Source organism: Chionomys nivalis, chromosome 4, assembly GCF_950005125.1.
Source record: "Chionomys nivalis chromosome 4, mChiNiv1.1, whole genome shotgun sequence".
Classification (NCBI taxonomy): domain Eukaryota; kingdom Metazoa; phylum Chordata; class Mammalia; order Rodentia; family Cricetidae; genus Chionomys; species Chionomys nivalis.
The window spans coordinates 85,780,863-85,796,944 of NC_080089.1; the positions used below are offsets into that span (position 1 = coordinate 85,780,863).

General features: G+C 42.7%; 1 protein-coding gene across 1 annotated transcript in view; it reads right to left on the reverse strand.

The window, feature by feature from the left end:
* The window catches only part of Tbx18 (T-box transcription factor 18), a 28,724-nt gene extending 13,457 nt beyond the window's left edge, over positions 1–15,267 (reverse strand). The window contains exons 1-5 of the mRNA XM_057767384.1: positions 14,958–15,267; positions 13,755–13,959; positions 11,648–11,749; positions 8,652–8,823; positions 682–849 (exon numbers count right to left, since the gene is read on the reverse strand). Coding sequence (XP_057623367.1) covers positions 682–849; positions 8,652–8,823; positions 11,648–11,749; positions 13,755–13,959; positions 14,958–15,267 — 957 coding nt within the window. The remainder of the gene's footprint in view (positions 1–681; positions 850–8,651; positions 8,824–11,647; positions 11,750–13,754; positions 13,960–14,957) is intronic.
* Between the last annotated feature and the right edge of the window lie 815 nt (positions 15,268–16,082).

The following is a 16,082-nucleotide window of genomic DNA, read 5'->3' on the forward strand; positions in this document are numbered from 1 at the left end:
GCCGTGTGTGTGTGTGTGTGTGTGTGTGTGTGTACACGTGCGCGCGCGCGTGCACTGGATAATCAGTAAGAGACACTCACACTCTTGACCCGTGTAAAACAACCTTAAAGAAACACAATCATTTGCCCATATAAAAATAGAAAATTTCACTTCTCAAATTATTTAAACCATTATATAATTTGCCCACTTCAAAATTGCCCATCTCTCAGACTATAATGTATATCAGTACCCCGAATAATAGTTTAAATCATAGTTAAATGAAACAGCCCTTTAAAAATATACAAAAGGAATGTATAGGATAAACCTGTCTGAAATTTTTCTTATAACTCACAGGCTGCAGTATTAAAACCACATCTCATGCTAAGATACAAATAGCTTTTCATATTTTACTCGTCTATTGTCTAGGCAAGTAACTTGCTTTCTAACTTTAATCATGACACTAGGATTCAATATCTCAAGATGGAAAGTAAAACTGGACTGCCAATTGCAAGATATATGCTCAGTTTAAGTCAAAACTCGAGTAGCCTGTTTGGGAACTTACGGACTAGGGGTTGTCATTGTATGCACAAATGTATACATTGTTGACATCATGCATAGCAAATGTTTTATAGGAATTCCTAACATTTGGATAAAGCAATATGGAGAGCAGGAGTCTAGCAAGAGGACTGCTGGAAACAATACCTGCTGATTTTGGTAGGCGGTGACCGTGGTGAAGACTGTTTCTGGGAAGGAGAATGCCTTCACTCCCTCCCCAGAAGGAACAGGCTTGATGGGGGAAAGATCGTCCCCACAGTCTTTACGGATGACATGCACGCGTGGCTGGTATTTGTGCATAGAATGGAGAATAATCTAGATCAAAGGGGAAAAGCCACATTAAACAGAACCACTCCCAATTTGACGGCATGCACAAGTATGTAACGTGGAAAATAAGTTCTTGCAGGAAAGTTACATTTCTGAAGATGCAGGAAGTTAATTTAACAAAATACAGCAAAGCTGCAGGGAAAGGCTAGAAAGACATCTGTGACATTTGTATAAAAATACAAAGCACTTTAAAGAAACCCTCACTACAGCCCCAGGAAGTCAACATCAAAATTCTATTGCTTAAAATATTACAATAATATATTCGTAAAGGTTTTACTTATAATGAGCTGAATTAGGCCAACGAGACTAAAAATGAGATTGAAATGATCATTGTACCAAATCCACTTCCTAAGGGATACATGCAAGAGTTTCAAACTCCAAGCGAATTGCTCCTTCATCAGTGATAGCACACACATAGGGAGGACACCTTACTGTCTCCTGTGCTTGTTCTGCAAAATCTCTGGTTTGCTGGAAGAGTACAGTGCCCATGTTCTCAGTCAAATCTCACTGGAGAACGGAGAGCCTACCCTGCCCTGAGTCTCTCATGGGGTCTCGCAACCCCTCTCAGATTTGTCCTAAGGTATTGCTCCACATTCATAAAAACTTTTCATACACAAAATATGCATTACATAATCTAGGACAGTGGAAGACCTATAAGCCACTTGTATGAGTAGATTAGTAGTTACCAATGGAAATTTACATTGTGAGATATGGTATTACCAAGCTGTTGCAAATGGTGTTTAGGCAAATTTCAGTCAATATAATAAAATTGCTTCTTTTTAAACTTTTTTTTTCCTGTTTTTTTGAGACAGAGTTTCTCTGTGTAACAGACTTGCTGTTCTGGAACTCAGTTTATAGACCAGATTGGCCTTGAATTTAGAGATCTGCCTGCCTCTGCTTCCTGAGGGCTAGGATTAAATGTGTGCCCTACCACGCCTGGCTTTGCTTTTAAACTTAAAATGGTAAAATTGGTACCTAACTGTTTAGACACATTTTATGGCTAATTAAAACTGAGTATAGTGGATTCATACAGAGATATGAACAGTGATCACCTCTGATGATGGATGGCATCACAGGTAGGTATGTGTGTGCATGCACGTGCCTGTGTATATGTATGCATGGTGTGTGTGTATGTGTGTACAAACATGCACATACATATATATGCCTTTTATGTTGCAATACTTTCACAAACAGCGGGGTTTTTTTATTTGTTTCTTGAATTCTGTATCCAGATACTCATAATTTACTTTAGCTAACAAGCATGCAGTTTTTCTGAACTGTAAGCTTTAAATCCATGGTTTTGGTTATTATGAATCTAGAAGGAAAACACCTACACAAAAGTCACGGGAAACATGGTGTTTGGTGTGCTTCATCTTGTTCAGAATGTAGGCAGTTTAATAATCCAACTTCAGAGCCTTGGGCCAGCTCAAACACGAACAGCCCTGGACGCGGAGAATGTGTCTGTCGTGAGAACATGGCTTTACTCTCGGGACAGCCAACCCTGCAGTCAAGGGCTCTGCTTTTGTTTATTCCCTACGGTTTCCTTTGTGCCAAATGGAAGACACACTTGAGAAGTAGATCTAAAGATCTTGCCAACCAGACAAGCCTCTGAAGGAGGCAGTATGAATACAAGAAAATGCAAAACGGAAAATAGTCCTCATGAGGGACAGACGCAGACAGCAATCCACTCCTCTTTCTAGGACTACGGGCATCATTTGAATGAGCTACTAGTAGCTTTGACCAAAACAGTTAAATAAGTAAAATTATACAGTATGAACACTGTGTTGCCTATACCAGAGATATGTACTATTTTTTTTTCAAAAGCTCTTGTTGGCTGTTAGTAGGTGTGCACACAACCATCACATGGAAGGTACACCTTGCTGTGAGTCAGGATGAAAGTTTGGAAAATGCAGAAACAAAATGATCCTCAAAGAGTCTAACCATCAGCATTGTCTAGTGAACAGATCTTCAGTGGGTGGGGAATGTCTTTTGTTTATTTTCTTATTACTAGAATATGTCGGCTAATTTTGTTTTTAACGGGTATCTAAATCTTAGCTTCTATCCTTAATGCAGTTTATATCCTTGCAGGTTTTTTATTTTTTTCTGAGATATGCTGGTGAGGGGAACAGCAGAGGGGGAAGCTGCATTTTATTCCCTGATTTCCAGGTAGGAGCATAGCTATTTAATATTTAGGGTCCAGCATGACATTTCTAAACCTCAACTTTTAAAAAAAAAAAATGGTACATTCTACAGAACCTAGAGATTTCCATGTCCTCACAGCTCCCTAGGCCCAGGGCCAGTTTTCCTTCCATTCCTGTCTACATACCTTCCTGGTGAATTTACACCATGTGGGCAGGCACAGGCCCTACACCCAGCCCAATACAGGAAACACAAGAATGATTTTGAACCTGTGAATGCAGCTTGTGTCTCAGCCCCCACCTGCAAACCTAACTGTCCTGGTCCATTTCCTGTAACTTATTATTGTAATAGCCTACCCTTCTCAATGTTAACATGAACTAGCAAACTTATTACTGTCATAGCACACTCTTTTCAATATTAATATAAAATAACAAGCCACCACTTTAAAGTTGTAACTTTAATGCTCATTTTAAATTGGCACTCCTTTGTTTAACTAACTTTCTCTTAGGAAAACTGCCCTGCAATAGGTATCTTTGGGGGTTGAAAAGATGAAAGGAAAAACTTCCTCTTTCCCCAAGCTAAGAACCAAAACGTCAGTGGCTCACACATGGCAGGACCTAGAAACTCCAAGAGAGAACCGTCACCCCTTTGGAAGTCATTTCCAGAGCAGAAAAAAAAAAATCAAAGATAAATATTCCACACAAATTAGCAAAGAGTGTACAGTCAACTTCAGACACTGAGACGAAGTAACTGGGAAGGGAGGTAATAAAAGTTTCTTTCCCATTTACAGTCTCGTTTTATGAAGACTCTGTTCTCTGACACCACCTGAAGCTTCCATCTCTGGGCTCCACATGGTGGAAAGAGAGAAGTGACTTTTGCAAGGTGTACTCTGACCTTTATATTTGTGCAATAGAATGCAGGGACACACAACCTCAACACCCAATAAACACAATAATAGTAATATTATTAAACATTACTATTTAATAATAGTAAATCAACAATATTTTGTACTCTTAGTAGGATATGTGGGACCATTGGCCTTTTTTTAAAAAAAAAGATATCATAATTACAATGCAAATAATTATATCTTGTGTACTTTGTATACTGTCTGATCTGTTTAGACAGAATTTGGGCAGACTATAATATTAGAGAAAGCATACAGGCCTGTGTCCACAAACACAGAGTACTTTCCCACTCAGAGGCTTCTAAATGCTTTTCTACTTTAAAGACTGGATTTGAGGGGTTTGGATATGTAAAGCACCTGCCCTGGGCTTAACTTCTAACACTGCTAACTAATTAATTAATAATAAAGTAGGTTTACATCAAAAGCATACTTATTTATCTGACATGTCAACTGTGCTTCAAGTCTAACAGATAGGGTGTCTAGTTGTTCAGCTTTACAGTGGAACTGAAATTTTTCTAGATGGCCAACTGATGAAGGAGTTAATTTCATTGGTTAAATAAAGAAGCTGCCTTAGCCCTTTAAGAGGACAGAAAATTAGGTAGGCAGAGTAGACAGAACAGGATGCTGGGAGAAAGAAGCCGAGTGAGAGGGTCGCCATGATTCTCCCACTCCAGACAGACACAGGTTAAGATCTTTCCTGGTAAGCCAGCTCGTGGTACTACACAAAATATTAGAAATGGGTTAGATCAATATGTAAGAGCTAGCCAGTAAGAGGGTAGAGCTAATGGGCCAGGCAGTGATTAAAAGAATACAGTTTCCATGTAATTATTTCGGGGCATAAGCTAGCCATGCGGGCGGCTGGGTGCTGGGGACGCAGCCCTGCCGCTCATATTACTACAGCCAACTCTCGAGATCGGATTAGGTTTGTACCTAGTCTTATTATAACTTGATATGCTGTGTTTGATTGATATCCCTGGGAGGCCTGCCCTTTCCTGAAGGGAAAGGAAAAAGAATGGATCTGGGAGGGGGGTTGCTAGGGGGAGAAGGAGACTGTGGTCAGGATGGAATATACGAGAGAAGAATAAATTTTTATAAAAGAGTGGATTAGGCCAAGCACGTGTCATAACACCAGCTACACCTCACTTTAAATAGTGTTGAAACTTTATCAGTCAGTCACAGGCATTGTAGAATTTTTCCTTTCTGTTCTTAGGTGATAGTGTGTTTCAGGCCCTCCTTAAATACATACTTTCAAGTTTGCTAGCTTCCTTGGGTCTCTAATTCCAATACGACCCAGAGGAAACAAGGCCTCAGAGAGTAGAACCGACTTCCCCCGGATCACTGATGTGATGTCCTCAACCATTCCAACTTCCTTCCCCAAGAGAGCTCAGCTACTTCTCCTGCATCATCCTGCTTTTCCGTCTGGTTTTTCAAGGAGAAACAGTAAGAGAGTGTGGGTGGGTGTGTTACAAAGTCAGCAGCAGTGGAAACACACTCACTCCTATGAGCCCATGACTGTGACTACTTGACAGGGCCCATTGCCACAATCTCCAGCAATATAGGTATGGATGCTGCTGCAGTCTGTGGTACACCATCAAATGTCTTCTTTTCAGAGAGATGCTCATGGACCTACTTTCCTCCAGAGGACGGATTCCAGGAAAACAAGGAGGCATGCTTGTGGTGAGAACCTGTCATCCAAGCATGCGAATCCCCTGCACACGGGCAGCCCAAGAACCAGCCTCAATGTCTACCACAGCCAGCACAGAGCTGGCTAGACCCCCAAGGAACAAAATGGACTCCAAAGTTACCACCGTATCCAAGGAGTTGCTATGGCTCTGAGGGATACTGCCACTCCAAATCCACTTTCATTTTCTTTTCTGAACCAGGTCTGGTATTTGGCAAGCTGAAAAGCTACTTTGGGGAAAACACATCATCTCATGTGTTCAGAAGTGTAGTCACTGCTTACAGGACTGATTCCTGTGACCACCTTATGCTGACTTAGTAAAACTCGCAGGGCCACTGAGTTCTCACAGCACAAAGCCGCGCGTGTGCATCTTTAGCACGGTAAAATGGGGGCGGGGAATCAAAATTTAGAAACGGAATTTAGGAAATTAACTAGTGCATGTACAGTTTCAGTAGAGGTGACAATGACTTCTTTTAGAATTCGTGGAATGATAGAAAGCAAAAGACTAAAGTCCCCGAGGGTCTCCAGTAGGTCCCACCATGACAGTGCTGCCTTCTCAGACCCGAGTCACAGATGGCTGTAGAATCACAAGCACACTCCCAATCTCCAATCTGCCCCACTGGGGCCATCAAAGAGAGTACAAACAGAAGAGGACTTCCGGCGGCGTTCCTCCCAGTCTCTCAGAGCTGGGATAACCTTATGCTGACTTAGTAAACCTGAACCTCTATGAACAGACAGGAAGACAGTCTGCAAACTCCCTTCTCTTCCATCTGGGCAAGAACCTCACAAAGCCAGTCTCTTCCGTCAGTGTCCATGATCACATGCAGCAGTCTTCAAGGACAGAGCTGCTGCCCCTGCAAGCACTAACCTCCCCAAGGCAATGTCCCGCTTCTTGATCTCACCCAGTTCCCAGAGGCTCCCTGTGCACATTCTCAATACCGCCTGATCAAAGAGAGTACATCCTGTCGCAACCATAGCAGAAAATTTCACCAGCAGAAAGAACATTTCCTTAATTTTAACCGTTCTTCGCTGCTTTTATAAATTTTCCTAACAGTAAGACTCTTTATTTATGTCCAAGTAACTGAACTTCAACTTGGAACTGTTCTTTTATGTTTTAAATGAATAACTGTGTGATGGTTAATTTTATCTGTTCACTTGGCTAGGACACAATATCCATGGTTTTGGCCAAACAGCACCAAAAATATTGCTGTGAAAGTATGGCTTAGAGATAAATAGTCCATAGACTCCATGAAAAGCAGATTAGTAGCAGTGAGTGAGTGGCCACCATCCAATCAGCTAAAGGCCCTGAGAGAAAATAGAGTGAAGTCCCTGGAAGATGAGAAAACTCTGACAATAGACTACCTTCAAATCCAAGCTACAGCTTCACCCTTCCCAGGTCTCCAAAACAGGGACCTGGCCACCTCTCCCAAATCACATAAACCAATATTCACATTTATTTCTCTCTCTCTCTCTCTCTCTCTCTCTCTCTCTCTCTCTCTCTCTCTCATATCCTTCTCCTCTCTTTCTGTAACTCTCACCTACCTTTGTTCTTCTCTGTCTCCTCTCTCTCCCATACATACACATATATGTGAGACACATATATAACTATTTTCTCTATATACATATATGTATCACACATACATATGCACATACTATATTTCTGGAAAATGTTCTTGTAGATAAAAGCTGTTAAAATTGCAAATCTAAAATCATAGTTAGGTTTATAAATCTATATATAAAATTTGGTATGGTACATACCATATATAAAAAGCCAGTACCTAGAACTAAGAATTAGAATTAAAAGATGATTATATTGATTTGAGTGCCCTATCAGAATATGGTTTGAGGTACAATTATCTCTTAAACTGTAGAATTCAGAAAATCCAACAAACAAGGTTTTGAAAGCAAGCAACACCACATAGCATTTTGTCTAAATTTCCTACTAAAAGGCAGAAAAATAGATCTCTCAGACGAATGTGCTATCAATAGTTCAGACAGACAGAGCAGCCTGATACTGTTTTCAACACTAAAACCAAATGAACCAAGTGCTCAACTTGATTATGGAATTGTAAAAATAAAAAGAAGGAATGTGAAGTCAGATATGAAAATATATGAAGAAATGAAATGTCTTTCTCCAATTCCGTTTTAAATCATAGAGTGACCACAGAAGCCTCGTCATGTGAAATCTTGCTAGCTGTGCGTTTACATATAGACACCACCTTTGTCACAGGAAGGTTATTACCCCAGGGCACTGAAGGTCCTGTCTAGACACTCACAAACCACAGCACGAGCTGTGTGAATGCGCATTATAGTTCGCAGTTTTATTTCGAGTGACTTATTTACAAATAAGCGTGGTATCTTCTTTATTTGAGAAATGAGGAAGTTGGTAAAGGCTTTTCAGTTCACCTTCATCAAAACTGGACACACCTAACCGAAATGCTCACTTTGAACAGGAATGAGCATAACCCGGAGGTAGTGAGTTATTCAAACAATAACGTAGAATCCTGCCTAAGTCAGCAAGCTGTTAACAAGGACTGTCTTTTTGGAACAGCTGGCCCTGTCCCACGTATCAGGTTTCAGCAGCTTTAGGAGTAAAGGGAATTATGATATACTCGACACATTAGCTGTCATTGCAGAACAATTGGGAACTTGCAGATGGAGCAGACAAACAACGCAGGCCCAGGTCATTACTGTGGTGAACCTCAGTTGGGAAAAGAGCTGGATACAGAGAGGACACAATAAATCACTGCTGACCAAACTTCCAAGCACATTTCAGTATAATAATTAGCTCCTCATGGGATTTCACATAAATGTTTTGGTTTAAAAAAAAAGAAAGAGTCTCTCTTGCCTTGGGTCCTTTCGTTCCAATATCTGGTTTAAAGCTATTAAATGCTTTATGGGACACTTCAGTTATAGGCATGGTCTCTGATACAAATAGAACCTTGATTTTTCGTGTACCGTTCACATACTGACCAAACAGAAAGAGGTGTGACAATCTTAGCAGGTTTTAGCCAGGCACTGGGCTGTGTGGCCTGCTGGTTCTTGCCAGAGAGGCTGTCTACTTACATGGCCTTGATCATCCAGTTCGTTGTTGGTAAGCTTCAGCTTGTCGAAGCTGATCACTTGCCGCATCCAAGTCTCCCCAGAGGCAGGCGAGTCGGGATGAATATACACCCTGGGTGGCACAGGGGAGTCAGCATTACCTGCCACCATCCATTTAGAGCTGTGGTAAACATACCTACAAGGCAAAGACCAAACTGTCAAGTGTGGACCACCCCAGCTCCTGGAATTACCAACCAAGACCAACTGTGCACCCTTTTCTAAATATAAACTTACATCTCTGGACACACGATAACTTTTGATATTATACTGGGGGGGGGGGGGTGGATGGACTCAGAGTAAACATCATATTGACAGCTTGGTGAAAATATTCAGGCTGTCTTCCCCATACACACCAAGTATCTTGACTAACGCATTATGCTTGCAATACACATAATTTCTATTCTGATAGTTTTCATCTGAATATTTAATTGACCCGAAGACACTATGAAGTTGTCAATCTCACCTCTGGGAAAATCTCAAAATACTTCAGTGTCTAATTTTAAAGGTTTCTACCCCGTGAGAGATCACTCCCCTTTTCGGCTCTGTACAGCCTGGTGGAATAAACAGTTGAGGCGGTGAGAAGAAAATGCCACACTGTTTATTTTGGGGGAGAGTTAGTCATTTTAACATTAACAATTGTTTTCCCCAATTCTTTAACACTATAAGTAGAGGATAAAATGATTCGGGCTAATTTAAATTTTTGAGGAATTATAAAATGTATGCTGTCATTAATCTTTCTTGTTTTTCTTTCTTGTTCATTCTAAGAAAATTACTTGTTAGCAAATACTAGCTTCCAACTACCAATATTAAAAGCAAACTTGATTAGTACAGCCAATTAATGCTATTCTCACAGTTAAGAACAATAGCTTATTTTTTTTTAATCACACAAGTAAATTGACTTAGCAAGGAAAACATTTAAATAATAAAATTTTCAGGAATAAACAACATCTTACAATTTAGCTGAATATTCAGATTATTATCTGCTAATGTGAATTTAAAAACTAGAAAGTAGCATATCCATGAAATGATTGCAATTATACACTTAGATATATTGCCTCCTGCTCATGGGTTAAGATACTGCACACAATTTACAGTGATAATGTTCAGAAATACCTGTGTAGAAAACACACATCTTTTTAAAAGAGCAGGAAACATTTTCTTAGATCTGTCTTTAGTGAAGCTCTTCATCTCAACTACGGCTACATATTTCAGTGAGCTCAACTGCAAGCCCCATATCCTTTGCATTATAAAATATATAAGCATAGCATTTAAATTAATTTTCAAAACCTTCCTTTAATTGGTATGATGTGATTTTAATAAATAAATTTGTATAAGCTTTTGAGATTAGCAATTTTTCATAAGGTTTCTTAACTTGGATCGAACGCCATTCTTTGACAGAGAATAAGTCAAAAATAATTTCTAATGAAAAAAGTTGGAAAATAAAATAGGAACCGTAGAGACGCATGGAAAAAAAACCTGCACTTCAGGTAAGATGAGTTTCTGTCAAATTAAATCAAATTGTTTTAACAAAACCTTGCAAAATTAAGCATATCAGATAGTCCAAAATCCAACACCCTCGAAGAGAATAAAATGACATATAAACATTCCTCAAAAAGCATTCCAAGCACCAAATCTAAATGTTTCTTTAAAAAAAAACAGTGGAAGAAGGCAAATTTGTGTTTGTTTCACAGTTTGATCTATTATGATGTAAATTTTCATTGCCTTCTATGAAAGTAAATATGAATTGTGTAAAATAAAAAATCTAAAGTATATGGGGGGGAAACTGGAGAAAGAAACAAAATAGAAACTTGAAAAAGGAAACAAATTAGACACTCACTGAGAACTACATTATCGTCCTCAACACAAAACTCAAATCAGAATATGGGTTTAACTCATGCACACTTAATTAATAAATTTAGTATCTTCGACTCTCTGTTCGTCAACAGATAATGTGAGCAAAACTTCTAATAACTTATTTAATTAGACTAAGTAATATAACTTAAATAGAAAATACAAATAAAACTATTAAACACTTTTAGTATTTCCTATGCTCATATACAGATTTCAGTCTGAATACTTTGGACATCAAAAACTTGTTTTACCAAAACAAACATCCATTTCTTTAAAAAGCGATAGAAACCGGATGATTTCATTTAGACCTACACTACATGAGAAGTTTTCAAATAGAGATCCCTCTTCTGCTCTCCCAAACTCTCAAACTTCCTCTTAAAAAGATTAGCATTTTACACTCTTCCAATAAACCAAAGGCATTGTCGTTGAAAATCTCTAATTTGCTTTCTTGAATAAGTAAAAGCAAAGAGGCTTGAAACTAAAGAACTCATTATCTTTTCAGAGTTTTCTTGATGCGCAGACAAATGTATTCTGTTTCAACATCCAAGTATTATAGAAATTTTTAAAGAACTGTCAATTACGAACTTAAAAACAAGACAGGGATAACAATTCAGTACACACTCTCAGATTGATTTAAGTCGCAGTGAATTTTGAGATTTTATTTTTCTACCTTATAAACATGGTTTTTCAAATGAAAGTCTAAAATACATCTGGTTTTTTAACATAACAAGAAAATTTACATAAGAGCAAAAATGGGAAAAATATAGCATTTACTATCATGTGTAGTTTCAAATTTTGCATAAACATCTCCTATCAAAATTCTAACTGAACCGCTAACCAACATTAAAAATATATTTCACCTTAGCAATGCCAGATTGGCCTCAGCTCAAAGTCTCAGAGACTGAGGACATCTCTTTTCCTATTAAAAACAACGCTGAGTTTCCACACATGCTAGGGGAGAACCACCATTTCAGCGTCTAGAACCCATGGGAGTTAGATCTTGAATCTGGAAATTCTACACACTTTGGGAAACAAGAGTCACAGGGCCATGGAGGAGACAGGCACTAGCCAGCAGGGTCCTGGAGTTGCTATGGCTCTGCTCGAGGTACCTGTATCTCTTGTTGTCCACGGGCACAATATCCATTGCAATGTAATACTGCTGGTGGGGATCTAATCCGGAGATCTTCACTCGCATCGCTGGAAACATGCGCCTGTTTGTGATGGGAGTTGGGGGGGGGGGAGAAATGGGGGTTAGGTTAATTAAGAATAGAAACTGAATAAAGCCTAGAATCTTCCAGTAATTTCCATTTTAATGCAGACAAATTTATAACATACAGGTAGATAACACAATTCTGGGTGTCAGAGCATAGGCTACATCAGAACTGTAGCTTTAGAAACGTGATTTGTTGCACCAGGCACACACACTCCGTGTTTACTGAAACTTCAATGTATCTTAAAAGTGAAAGGGTTTTACATGGAAAAAAACTTTGCTTTTGAAGCAGAACCAACCAGCTGACTTATCTTACTACAAATAATGAATACATCACTGATAGAAATTTCAAATTCCTGAAAGCGATAAAATATATTACAATGTGAAATTTTAAAGGAGGTTATAAAAAACCCGCAAGGAGCCAACGTGCCATGCTGTAACCAAACAATATGTTCTTTATTGAGACAGGACTTCCTGTCTGCAGCCTGGTACGGAGAAGTGCAAAAGGCGCTCTGAATTTGAAAGGTATAGTAAAACTTCTTTATTGGAAGCAGAAACTAAACACAACATATATTTACGAATTCCCTTCCCCCACCGTAACCCAAAAATGTTTTCTTTTCTAACCACAATTATTGCTAATTAAAGCAAACAAAAATTCCATTTTCTTTTGACTTCCCAGATATGTGTATTAAAGGGGATGCTGAAGTAAATGCGCATAATCCCTTTAAAAGGGGCACAGAAGCAAGGAATACAGCAGCACATTACTGTGTATTAAAAACAACATAAGTTTCGTCCTTTAAAAAAAAAGGACTTTCTTCTAATGATTTATGTCTAGGACCCTCCAACTAATCTCATTTTTGTTCATTTAACCTTATAACACAAATTTATCTGCCAATTTTTTTTTACAGCAATGCTATTAAAGACCACTGCCAGACAAAGGAAAGTCCATGATTATTAACTAAGCGTGAGAGCAGTTTAATATGCTGGCTGCTTTAGTGTTCTTCCGGCGCACCTGTAAGATAGAGTCAAGGTCCTCAACTACATCCTTTATAAGACAACTGTTGCTTTGTGTTGTTGAAGAACGCATTTGGATCCTTAATAAAAAAAAAAACTCCCTGAGAATGCAGAAGGTAGCATATGGATTCAATAAAATATGTTTTTGTAATTTCTAATAAGTTTGGATACTTTTATCCTACCCAGGTTTTTACCATGTGTACTCCCTGAAAGAGTTGTGCGTTCGTTTTAAAGAACCTTTAAAGGATACATATTATTCTTAGATTTCGTTACACTAAATGAGCTGAAAACTTGAAAGCGCAAAATTTCGCTCACCAACCTCAAATTAGTATGATGTAGTCAACAAGTCCATTTATTTGACTAACGAACGACGGACAAATTACATAGTCTAAAAAGTTACTTCTCCCAAAAGGCTTTTGTATTCAGTAAATTTAAGGCAGTGGACTGGATTTCGTGTGTGTGTGTGTGTGTGTGTGTGTGTGTGTGTACAGTCTTAAAAAAACAGAATAATAATTCTTAAGCAATGCACTGCTATTCTTATAGCAAACATGCCCATAGTAACTTTTCATGGCTGCCTAATATCGGAATAGTACACGGTGCTAGGACTAACCCGAGAGAGAGTTTTGAACTAAAAAAAAAAAAGTATGTTGAAGAAAGTAAGTTAACTATAACTAAAGCGAGAGTGGTCAATCTATTACCTAGTCCAGGACAGACAACTAGAGCGAGCCTTAAATGCACCTCCGCACTTTCTCAGAGCATCGACAAGACTGTAACATCCATTTTGACAAAGATCTCCCTGACTTGAACAAGAGTGGGCCCGGCTGCGCCCTTCATGGACAGCGCTTCAGTATAGAAGGCAAAGAAGGTTACAAAGAGGGCCTACTGCCCCGGGCCCATTTGGAGCGGTCACAGCTGTGGCCAGGCAAGGGGTAGGGTGAAGCCAGAAGGCAGGAGCACCCACGCCCCCGCCGCCGCCGAGAGCTCAAGTTTACCTGCCGGCTTTGGTGATGATCATCTCCGTGCCTATTTCGTGAAAGCGTTTCCAGAGTTCCGCTCCTTGCAGATCCACCCTCGGGGCCTGCGGCGCGGGCAGTGGGGTCCCTGTCCGAGCAAGGCCGGGTACCGGAGACCCCTTCGGGGAACCTCTCGGAGACGCCAGCGGGGACGCGCCCTGCAGGAAGCCGTCCTCACAGCTGCCTGGACAGCAGAGGGCAGAGACGGGGAAGCAGTGAGAGGGAGAACCGACCTTGGGGACCTTCTCAGGGCCAGGCCCTAGGAGAGTTGCCCGCAGTCCTGGGGCGTTCGGAGCTGCCTAAAGGCCTGCGGGGTCCCACTGAGTTCCCATCTCTGAAAGCCAGGGCCGTGTTCTCCCCACACGGCGCCCCGCCTGTGCGTGGCCCCGGCTCGCGGGCACATCACACATCACATACACACACACACACACACACACACACACACACACACACTCACTCACTCACTCACTCACTCACTCACTCACTCACTCACTCACTCACTCACTCACTCACTCACTCAATCTCACTCCTAGGTCTGAGACCCGACCCGGAGCTCAAGGTCCAGATCCTACGGCCACCGGCCGCCCCGCTCCCGATAGCCCCGGGCCTCCCTTCAATTGAGTAACTGCCTTTCCTCTCGCAGGGCCCGGCCCGAGGCACCTTCTGGAAACATCTCCAGATGCCGCTCCAGATGCCGCTCCCTCCGATCCTCCCGGCTGCAGGCGTCCCAGACCCAGCGGCGTAGCCGCGAGAAGAGGGCGAAAAGCCAGCCCTCGGGCGCCCAGAGCCGGGGCCGAGAAGCGCTCGATTTCCCGGGAAAGGGCGTGGGCGAGTTCGCCGCAGCCTCCCCAAGTTGGCACACCCGGCTTCGGGGCGTCCGACCCGGTTTCAGTGCTTCAGCTTGAGCCTTCCGGTACGCGTCCCGGGGCTCCTAAAACTTAGCTCGGCGAAGAGCAGCACCGTGGGCTCGCGGGGGCGACGACGGCGGTAGCCCGCGGGGCCCTACTGGGAGCCCGGTCGGACGGTGCGCGAGGCCGACAGGTCAGCGCCTGACACCCCGGGCTCAGCCACAGACACCGGGAAGGACCCCCCGCACGAGCACTGCCTCGCCGAAGCTCAGATTCGCGGGACCCGGGCGGGGATGCTCCGGGAAGCCGCTGGGACGGGAAGGGGCCGACTCACCCGCCGCTCCGCGGGAGCCACAGCTCCGCTCCACGTCCGTGCAGCTCCGCGCCGTTCCGGACGCCGCCCCAGTAGGCGGCTGCGGGGGAGCTGCGTCTTCGTCGGCCTCGGAGCTGCCCTGATCGCCTGCGCCACCACCACGGCTGCAGCCAGCGTCGTCCGGCGCTCCGGCCGCCTCTTCCGTGGTCAGCTTTCTCCGCTTCTTTTGAAGCTGTTGCTGCTTCTCCGCGCCGATCAGCGCCTCCACCGAGAAGGCGTGCGCCTTGAGGCTTAGCATGCTGCACGGAGAGCCCCTCCGTTTCTCGGCCATCCCCGCCGCCCCGCGCCCGCCCGCCCCTCTCTCATATACCCGCGGCTGGGGCGCACTCACGCGCTCGCCTTCCTGGCCCCACCAAACGCTCTGCAGCTCCCGACGCCTCCCGAGATCTGCCCCCCCCTCCCCGCCTCCCGCAGCGGCCGGCCCAAAAAAAAAAAAAAAAATGCAGTTTCCTTTTTCTCTCTGGCGTTGGGATCCGAGGAAGCAGAAACGCGGCAGTCAAGTTTCCTTCCCTTGGTCTCTGCCTAGAGCTCAGTGATGCACTTCTTTACTCCCAACCCTCCACCTCCTCCTGCTGCTCCAAGATCGGCCTCGACTGATGCGCCAGAGAGGACTAACACGGGTAAAAAAACACTCTGCGGACACAAATTAGGGATTGTAATTGAAATTTGTTGCCTTGATCTGTCAGCACTTCCAGGCAGGAGAGCGGTGGGAAGAACTTGCTCATTAGTGTCAATAAAGCGGCGGGGGCGGAGCCTCCAGAGCTGTCCATTATCGAGACCGCTCACCAATCAGGAGGCGTCGACTCCGCTCAGCCCGCGCCCACTTCCTTAGAAGGTCGGAAAATCAGGGCCTGAGAAGCGCCGCCAGCTGGCTGGGGTGTGCCAGCCTAGAGAAACTGAGGGCTCTTTCGCGGACACCCACCAACCCAGTCCAGATCCCTGACGCTCAGACTTATCAGAACCAGGAAAGGTTGAGCCTCCAGGTTTAAACGAAAATAGAGCACTGAAGTTAGTTAGCATTATCAAAATTTCCAAGGAACCTTTAATGCCCGGTCCCACATCCTTATCGATGTGGCTACAAAGCAC